Raw genomic sequence first — 10,245 nt, 5'->3', positions numbered from 1 at the left:
TGGTATTAGGCCCAGGCTATCTGCGCCCCTTCATCAACTGGATAGGTATAGCGACAATTTGTTGCTTAGACGGCGGCTTTAGTCTTACTTTTGTATGACTTTGTAAGGTCTCGTGACAATAATTAATAAAGTGGACGTATGCATCGCCCAGATGCAGAGGCCGGGGGTCATCCTCCTTTTCTAAAAAAAAGGGTTCCCCTCCTGGGGTTGCCATGACCTACCAGGGGTGGCGTGAGCTCAGGATTCTTCTTTGCGAACTTGGTGTTGTCTCTTAACTCTGTCTGCTTGCCTCTACTCCTTTGTTGCTTTGTCATCAACAACCTAGCCATGTAGTTGCTTCTCCTCGTGTGCGGGTGCCTAATCAACATTAAAGTTTCCCTTGGTTGAGCTTGAAGTAAGTACGGTGGCGATGCCTTAGTTTGGTCTTCTGGATGGCAGTGGCGTTGGTTCACGCTTTAGCCCTTGGGTGGGCGTCTTCCATCTTTCGACAGATCGACGCCCTCCATGACAGGGTAAAGGGGGCAGGGAGCCCCCTTCGGAGATGAAAGAGGTCATTACCGAGTCGGCCAAACCTCATGGAGCTGACAAAGGTGCTACTTTACCAACAGGTTGTTCCTCCTCCTCCTCAAGGTCTTGCTTGTGTATCTATGTGGTGGTCTACTCGTTGTGGATGGCTTCTTTGACTTCTAGCTACAGTAGTGCCTTTGTTCCCATATCTTTGTTAGTGGTTTAGACGAAACTTTTTTTTTGCAGGGGTCTCCAAGTTAGCTGTTTACACATCGCTATGTATCTTTTGGTTTTTCGTTTCAATGTTGGTAGATGTAATCCTGATGAGTTGATGGCTTTGTTAATTCAAAGTCAAGCTCATCTTAAGCCTTTCTTTAGAATCATGTTTCATGAGCTAAAGCCTCACGTCTGTGGAGTATAGGTGAAAGAGAAGGCAATGCCTTGTCAGGTACACAGTGGTCAAAGGGTGTCAAAGCGGGAGGAAGACGCTGTGTTCGTCTCTGCACAATCTAAAACCTCGCCGTTTGTGGAATATATCCATAGAGTAGCTCATTGGTTGATTCTTCTATTATCCCTTGGTCGACCGTTCTCCTCATGATGTGGTTAGTAGTACTCCGTATACAACTTCTATAGGAGTAGTTCCATTAATACTATGTAGGCCAATATTTCCGTGATCGGAAGGGAGCAAAATTGACTCCTTCACTCCACTGGTACTGGAATCAGACATTCCATCAAGTTCATTGGCAAACACATACTCGAAGGCCCAAAATACCCAGAGTTCTTACATATAAATCTTAAAGGTTTCTGACCATAAGTACATCTAAGGCTCGGTGATTTGATCTCAGTTACAGTTACATAGATTCAAAAATATATAAATTAATTATACAGATGAACATGGATGTGCAACTCAACAAGGACTCTGTCTCCACAGGTGTGGATATAATTACTAGCATGCCGAAGACTCTCGAGGGGGTATTTTGGTACATTATTATTCAACGGTCCACTATAGGATCATGGGATACTTATCAGGCTCTAAAAAGAACTGGCGAAATAAAACTCCCTTGGATGTTCATTAAACTCTCAAGGATAAGGAGCTGATGCAGCTACGAGGCATTGGCCATCTGGGGAATCAACAAGGAACTAATGAAATGACCTGCATAGGAATAGCTGTTAACTGGATGAATAAAGACTGGAAACTGAATTTACATCTCAACGAGGAAAAGATAAAGGTTTACCTCAGTGACAAATGCTTGATGAATTCAAGGAGCTGGCAAGGTGGTCTTGGTATCCGCGTTATTTACATCACCACCAAGAGAAGGGAATGAAGGGATGGATTTCAGGATCAACTTCCTGCCACTCTTGCAAATTGGAGACAACCCAGTACCAATGCGCGGGGGAGATACCCTCTTTTTATTCGGTGACACGACCTTGACAGAAGTTTGAGGAGATAACCCTCCTTTCAGGCTATCTGATGTACCCACCCCAAACATAATTTCTGCATAGTTTTCAAATGGGGAGAGCACAGTGTCCGTCTTCAGAGGAGCTTGAGAGTTGCATAGTCGAGAAGGATGTCCGAGGACCTTTGTCGTAGACCGTGGCCTCTTAGAGCTTGAAGGTGGAAGAGAAGCCAAGGGTCTGAAGAATAGAAAATTGCTTCAAAGTTCAGTATTTTACCTAACAGTAGGTTCACATTTCATGGTAACATATGTGCAAAGCCACAAAGGTGTGACTCACAAACCTGATATCCATAGCTGAAGGTGTTGTCAGTACATTCTCAGCAGGAGCTGGATTAGCAGCTGGGCAGATAACGAGCTGATTATTATCATCTTCCTTTTTTTCTTCCTTCACACAAGCACTATTTTCCTCATTTCCCTGCTTAGCTTCCTCAATGCTTAACGGTCCGAGCCCTTCAATGGACAAAAGGAACATCAAAAGCTGGTAGATACTGATGGCTAGTAACAAAATTTCAAGAAGACTTACGACCTTCTACTTAACAGTAATGGCTAGCACCAAAATTTCAGTGAACAATACAAGAAAGAGATATGTCAGTCACACAAGTACCAAAACTTTGGTTCCACCAAGATGATTATCCCTTTTCTTTCTCATTGGCCTATTTGGTGCTATTGCATTTAAAAAGAATTTATGTACATGTTTACAATGTACTGTGACATCTTACTTTACACAAAATAACACCACCCATTTACGAGCTAATCATCAGATGTCTTGCCTGTATATTTTCATTTCAAAAATTTGCAGAAGCACACCAATAATGATGTGGTAGTATGGGTGTGATTGTGGTTATAAGGAAATGATGGCTGGCAGCCTCCTAACAGAAACAGGTTATATTTTCAGCAGGCAATGGTCCAAATTAAAACTAAACCAGTGTAGCCAGGTCTTCTAAACTTATCACATGATTCGGAAAAAAAAAACTAAACTTATCACATCGTTCCTACAAAACATTGTCAATAGAGCACATTTCAGAGAGTAACATGTATTGACAAATCAAAGGACACTTGTTGGGTATGTTTTGTACTTTTGTTTGTCTGAAGCAAGTGCTGTCAACCTAAAGGCTAAAGATGAAACTATGCGCTGTGATGCATGCAGAAGTTTGCAGATTTATAAGATAAGTGTATATAAAAAGAGATAAAAGGAGCTCACCCTCCCTTCTACCAAAAGCATTCTTGCATCCCTCGCATCTGCAACTTATGGAGCATCCCACGCCACCCTTGATGAAGAGTACAGTAATACAAATTCAGGTACGCTAGCCAGCTAAGTAAAGAATATTAAACCATATAAGAGTATGTACCTGATAACATTCGCAGTACTTTTTTAGACACGATGACTTCTTACAGTTGCAGCCTCTTTTGTGACGAGCCGAGGCAGGAGTTTTGTTAGAGTACTCCTACAATGTTGGACAAATGGTATGAGTGATGGTGAAGGGAAAGAAAGTTAAATATGAAAGAATTGTTCTTACCCCTGATTCCTGACCAGGCTCAGATGTCCGAATCACTTTAGGAGCAAATGCTAGTGGATTACGAGATTCAATCTGCTCTCGAGTAGATAGAACTATCTCCATGTTGCTAGGCTTATTCAGACAGCCTTGACATGAACAGGGTTCTGAACAGAAGACTCCAGCATGAAAACACTCGCAGTAACTGCATGAGAATTAGCCAAGTCATCAATACATCAGATAGAATGCATCATCTAAATTTGTCTGCGTTTTCAGCACCTTTTGGCAACAAAAATAATTAAAAAATCAAACTGATTTGTTAACAAAAGAAGTATAGTTTAACCAGTCAAACCAAATTCATTTCAAGTAATAGTATCTGCAGTTGTTGATGTGCATATCTAAAAGAAAAAGAGAAGTCTCACACAGACATGGACATTTCAAGTACTGTTTCTATCTATACTTAAGTATATTTTAGCATCTCCCCTTTATGGTCGTATTCTTGGGAGGCATACCTTGCTACCTCACTAGCGGTGTGGTGCTATGGCAGCAAGTTCATTATGCATATGACCGCAGTAGCTGATAGCTCAACTAACAACCCATACCGGATATCTTCATTTAAATTCCTCTAAATCCTAAGTCAGTTGCACTGTACCCTTAGAACGTTTTACACCACTAGTTTAAGTCTTACACAGTTAGTGATGAAAGACCAAAATGGCCTTCATTAAAGTATATAGGGGTGGCTAGAAGACCAGATGTGGTGATACAGTGAGTGTGACTGTGTATTAGCCAAGTGCACCACAGCTTTCTGCTTTAGGCTTTGCTCATATTGAATTATGCCGATTATTATGTCATCAGAAAAGATAGAAGCCTTACAACACGACTAATTATCATGTCAGTATACCACCATCAGTTGCTGTGTAGAACAGGTGAAGGACTGTGAGGCTCAGTCTGTGGTTAATGTGCTGTGCTGTGCTTAACTTTAAACTGTTGTGAAAAAGTCTATACTCTAAAGTAGAGCAGATTATAAAGTTGAAAGTTATGTTATCCAACAACTGTTATAGTATCCTAGTCTCGTATGTTCTAAAGTACAATAATGTATCCATTTGCAACTGGCTTCTTATGAAAAAAAACGCTAACTAAACACCCAAATATCTAAAAGCAGTTCAACCATATAGTGTCATGCCAAATAGAACCTTAGATGATGCTGGGACTCAAACCACATGGAGCGCTGGAGACTGAGTCTTCACCAATTTTTGCCATAAACACTACAGTAGTACTCCCACTGTCCCACAATATAAGATTTTTTGCAAGCTATGTTAGGTTGAAAAACGATCTTATATTGTGGGACGGAGGGAGTAATTGTGGGTGTTCCAGGCTGAGTCTTCTATTGGTTTGGAAACAAAAAACACCCACCAATATGTTTTTGTTTCTGTGGGAAACCTTCTATATAAATTGGCAAAATTCCTGACCATATTTCAGTTTTGCAAGATGAAGATCTAAGAAAGAGGCCAGCAAGGTGGATACGGAGAGATTTGGATATTGTAGGTATAAGGTATTGGTAATTTTTAATAAACTAAACTAACTTTTCTCAGCAATAAGATATTTAAAATTATATGACATCTCCGACAATCTGTAGAGATCCAAAATATAGGTCAGGAGGATTTTCCTTTATCAGTATTGCACAGGTCAAAATGTGCAACAATTACAGGAAAACAATTTTAGTACAATTTTGACAATAATTCAGTCAAAACAAGCATCGCTAATGTGACCAAACTGGTACACAGAAAAACTGAAAATTTGAAGAGCTGGAGGACCCGCAAATTCTAACTATTCAGCTACCTGCCCAGCAGAAAGAAAAAAAGAATAAACTTATGTGGCCAACTAACAAGGCTGTGTTTATCTTTGTGGTACATTATTCTAAATTGGATGATGTAACTACATGAGATTCAAAAACATCTTTGTTCAAGGCATAACAGGAAAATATTGCTAAAACCTGTAAAGATTACCATAACTAGACTCCACAGCGAATCACAACAAGCACAAAACCTAAAGAAAATGTTGAATATTAACCAGCTCAGAAATGCAGTGATAAATGAGGTAATCATAAGAGGGAGATGACTATAAAAGGAAGCCTAGAGAATCATGTAGAGGCTACAGTGATTTATCTACAGCAAAATTTGGAGCAGCTGATACAGCATGATAACCCTGCACACCTGCATCTTCGACCTCAAGTGCATAAACAGCGCCAGTACATTTAGAGAACCAATATTCAAACTTTAATCTTGTGGCATCCAGTAGATTGAAATCAAAGAAAAGGTACAAGAGACCTTACAGTTTCAAGCATTTTGACTTCTTACAGCTACAACGCTTGCATGAAGTCCCATCACCATCATCAAACTTGTGTCTGCACGGTAATATTGCATTTCCATGATTTGTCCAATAAAATGGTGCTGGTGACATAAAATGACAGGCATAGACATTGTACCTTTTCTTCTTGGGACTGCCCTGACCAGACTCATCAGCATTTGCAACCACGATTGCCTGAGAGGAATCTTCATTTACAATATTTGGTTCAGATGTTGAAGAACTGACAGCACAGGGGAAGTTGCTGGCTTGATTTATGGAAGATTGAGCAGCTTGGGGGACTATTTTGTCTGTTGATATTGGGGCAAGGGCATTCAGATGCAAGCCAATACCAGGCAATGCACATGGAGGGGTTCGCACAGGCTTATCACCAGAATTAGTTTTGCATCTGGGGGTAGTTGTATTTGCAGAATGGCGATCCGAGGTCTTCTTGGCAGCTTTGTTAACAGCCCCAGCCTTTTCATTGAAAAGGCAACGCCTTCGCATACCACGCATATTCTGTGACAAGGCCTGCCAGAACAGTAAGAGAAGTTATTTTGCTGTGATAACTGATAAGAACATTGACTCTTCAGCCAGATTAGTGACAGGTAGTAAAAGAACCAGCAATATGCAATGTATGCAAGATTAGATTTATTTAAAAAATAAAGAGTGCAGAGAGCTAAACCTTAATGCTAAGGTTGTTAAGATATCAACAACAAATTGTCAAAGTGGAAGCAGAATCCGAATAAACTTTCGGTTCTGTTACATTTAATTGTCAATCTTGCAAGATGTAACATCCAGGGTAAATAACCATTATCTCATCCAGTTAGAAAACTAAACACCTAACTATTATTCATCTGTAAGCCAATATGAGGACCATGTCCAAAAACAATCATAGCAGCAAAGAAGATAAAAGTATACATACACTTTGGTCGATTGGTATGTGATCACTGGGCTCTTCAACTGCATTACAGATTTGATCATTTGACACTGACTGACTTTGACAAGCACCAGGGAGCAATTGGGGGGTATAATCTGTCGTGGGCCCTTCAACCGTTCCATCCCAGTAAAGATTTGGATCATGTGCAGCATTGCTGATGTAAGAGCCACTTGGCCCATCGGTCAGCAAGGAATTGCCAGAGAACACATTATCAGCGTTTAGTGTCTCATTCACTAACTGTGTATCTGTCTCACATGGTGGGGCTAATCTCAGCATATCCATACTTGATTCGTGTGTAATCAAGTAATCCCCATCATATGCTGTAAATCCATCCTTTTGTTGTTCACATTGTTGGTTTTCATGAACGATTCTTCCAGGTTGTGATGAGTCGATTTTATCTGGGCCAGTGTGATCAAGGAGGGCGCCTTCTAGTTCTATGCTCTCCTGATCTCTAGCAAGATCTTTTTTACCATCAGCATTTTGATTCTTACCACATTCTGAACTGTCACCAACAAACTGGATGGTTTGAGGCAATTTACTTGTAGAGTTTGATCTATTGGCAGAAGAATCAATAGGTCCCTGATTTAGGTGGCAGGTGAAACTGCAATTCTCCGAAACAATGTTTTTGCATTTGATCAACCTAATAGCACTCCCTAGTCGAGTTCTGACACTATTAGGAGAGTTTGAATCTTGAGAAAGTTGAACAGAATCATCCCTGGTTAATATGAAAAGACATAGTAAACCTTAAGCGTAAATGGATGAAACTAAACACAGGTTACAAAAATAATACAAATTTACCTTATCAGAAGTTTAGATTCCTTTGGTGGATTGACATGGGGTGAGGCAAAGATTGAAGAAACAGGAGCCAAGTCAGACGACTTGAATAGGTGCACATTATGTGATGTGTCTTGAGGTTTAGGAGGTGGTATAGGAGATAGATTATTGATAAAATTGAAGACGGGGGAGTCCTGCAGGTAGGAAAAATCTTATTAGCAAACAAACTATTGGATTATCTTTCAGAGGATTTGAAAGTGCATATATTCATCTCCTCACAGGTATTAAAGTGAGCTCAGATGCAAGAAAATGTACATGTTATCCAACTTAGTAAGGTTACAAAATCAACAAATGCAGAGGGTGGGCGAATCCTGAATGTACCAATTATGGATCAACCATAGGTTACACTAGCAAACAAACAACTATCCTTGACCTACAGATTATAGACTCATGTAAATATGCAAAATAACCCAATGCTGCGGAAGAAAATTAGTGTGGAGCACTGGCACAATCAAATCCTAAATTTGTACTCCCTCCGTTCCAAAATAGATGACTCAACTTTGTACTAACTTTAGTATAAAGTTGGGTCATCTATTTTGGAACGGAGGGAGTAGACCACTAGCACATCATTATTTAACAGAATTAAGAAAGGCCTGGTGAACAGAGTTCTCAATCACAACCAAATGAAATGAAGGGTGAAGAATGTGAGGGACATCAGGACTACAAGTTTTCTAGCACCAGGCAAAGTACACTGGTATCATCATTTCTTATTGGCACAACCATGTATGCAACTATGCATGATCAAGTAGTACTCCTAATAAAACTCTGTGTCCAAGCTGAAGGCAGAATCCCTAGTCAGAAGTATGAATAGCCGGCAAGAACTTCAATTTCCCATGGATATGCCACCAACAATGTAACTAAATCAGCAGCCATTGCTGTAAGGCACGGATCTGAAAACCAATTCCCATACTAAACCTCTGTTTCTTAACAATGCACGCATCAGAGCATCTAATACTTGAGGAAAATGAAGAGGATAATCAAAGCAAACAATTAAACCCCAGTATCGACAATCAAATCTGTTCATTTGATAAGAATGGACAAAATCCCGAGGGAGGACGCCCATAACATCATTGGAGATCGCATGATTGTTCAGAAATGAAGTCAAACCCCAGCCCCTCTACCGCCAGGAAAGGCCCCTAAATCTCACCAATACAGCATCCACAAAGTGCTGACTAAATGCCAGAATGAAAACCCTAATCGCACACCAAATGCATCCCCTTAGACCTAACCCACCGAACGAATCCAAGCACCCGGAACCCCCCGGAAACAAGGGGGCAGCCCACCGCACTACCAAATCCACGCACGCGCGTCCACGGACCGGAGGAGCGAACCGGCCGCCGACCCCCAGCCCGCAAGCCCGATCCCCCACGAATCGCTCCCCCCTAAATCCCCCGGAAATAATCAGGGCCCGGGCCGAGAAGCGGACCTCGAATCCGGCGGCGGCGCCGGCGCGGGGCCTATCGGGCGTGTCCATCTCTTCTTCGTCCTCCTCCTCCTCCGGCTGCGGCGACCCCCCGTGGGATCTCCCGCATCTGCCTCCCCGCCGCCCCCTCTCTCGCTCGCTCTCTCTACCCTACCCTACTCTACCGCCTCCTGCTAGTGACGAGGGGTGATGAGTGGCATGAGCACCAGCGCTCCGCTGATGATGAAGAATTTTTACTGGGCCTTCGCGTTTGTTTTCTTCGACCTAGCTAGATATACTAGTGCTGTACCGCGGGTGGGTACTAGTGCCACTGGTCCGTCCGCGTGGTCGGGTGGGTTGCGTTTTGAGCGGGGGGCGCCCATGGGCGGGAACCCCATTTTTTCGCACTGACCGGTGGGGCGCCGCTGTCGGTGGGTCGGTCAAGATGGATGTGTTTCGGCTAGGAAAATGGGACGGGAACGGGGAACTGGGAGTGTGTGGGGCACACAGCACTTTGGCCAACTGGCAAAACAAAAATATTTACATGCAGCCCGTTTTATTTATTATATAATAGGAGTATAACAATGCCACTAACATAGTTAATTTTGGCTAAAACCTACCAAGTCAGTTATGTTGTCCAAAAACAAATTTGCTGGCTTTTGGAACATACGGCGCCGGCTGGCACCTAAGAATGCGAGGTGGACTCCAGCTGGGACGCACCTGTGAGTGTGGGTGGACTCCAGCTGGGAGGCACCTGTGAATGCGAGGTGGACTCCAGCTGGGACGCACCTGTGAGTGTGGGTGGACTCCAGCTGGGAGGCACCTGTGAATGCGAGGTGAACTCCAGCTGGGAGATCGAGGGAGGCTTCGATGTGGACCATGATGGCGAGCGTAAGTGGTTCTAACTTCTAATTCTAAGCGAAGTGTGTTCTTATTACCTTTACAGCGGCTACTTATCGCTTTTTGTTTTGAACTCGTCTGGAGTGTTCGCCTGTGTAGGTGATGACTAGGGTGGATGTTTCAAGAAGTCATGCAGAGCGTTGGAGACCTGAGCCCCCAACCCTCCTCCCCCCACCCCCACCCACCCACCCATCCGGCTGTTTGGATGGTATTTGAAAGGATGAGCACCAAGATCCTTGTTGTAAGGGCGTGTTTGGTTGCCTGCATATGCCCCAGACTGGCCTGTGCGGGAAGAAATTGGCCCGTTTGGTTGCCTGCATTTACTGTGCGGCCCGCATGGCATGAAACTTAAAGCACCTCCAGGCCAGG

The 10,245-nt window shown here is 42.7% G+C and overlaps 1 protein-coding gene across 1 annotated transcript; it reads right to left on the bottom strand.

The window, feature by feature from the left end:
• Positions 1-1,265: 1,265 nt before the first annotated feature.
• Positions 1,266-9,269, bottom strand: LOC123102271 (protein tesmin/TSO1-like CXC 2). The gene is made up of 11 exons (XM_044523569.1): positions 9,001-9,269; positions 7,539-7,708; positions 6,726-7,455; positions 5,943-6,331; positions 5,790-5,861; positions 3,482-3,662; positions 3,314-3,409; positions 3,166-3,232; positions 2,246-2,414; positions 1,743-2,142; positions 1,266-1,660 (listed from the first exon to the last, which is right to left on the bottom strand). The coding sequence occupies exons 1-10, from the start codon at positions 9,046-9,048 to the stop codon at positions 1,767-1,769; spliced, it is 2,298 nt and encodes a 765-aa protein (XP_044379504.1). The 5' UTR covers positions 9,049-9,269; the 3' UTR covers positions 1,266-1,660; positions 1,743-1,766.
• Between the last annotated feature and the right edge of the window lie 976 nt (positions 9,270-10,245).

This window comes from Triticum aestivum, chromosome 5A (genome assembly GCF_018294505.1).
Source record: "Triticum aestivum cultivar Chinese Spring chromosome 5A, IWGSC CS RefSeq v2.1, whole genome shotgun sequence".
Lineage (NCBI taxonomy): Eukaryota > Viridiplantae > Streptophyta > Magnoliopsida > Poales > Poaceae > Triticum > Triticum aestivum.
Note: the sequence above shows the minus strand (reverse complement) of the source record. Positions and strands in the feature narration are given on the sequence as shown.

Excerpts from the sequence above, each read along its gene's own strand:
- LOC123102271 (XM_044523569.1), bottom strand. The coding sequence starts at position 9,048 with ATGGACACGCCCGATAGGCCCCGCGCCGGCGCCGCCGCCGGATTCGAG. Across the intron at positions 3,663-5,789 it reads AAGTCAAAATGCTTGAAACT|TTACTGCGAGTGTTTTCATG; the intron begins GTAAGGTCTCTT and ends ATTCTCATGCAG. Across the intron at positions 3,410-3,481 it reads AGCCTGGTCAGGAATCAGGG|GAGTACTCTAACAAAACTCC; the intron begins GTAAGAACAATT and ends CCAACATTGTAG.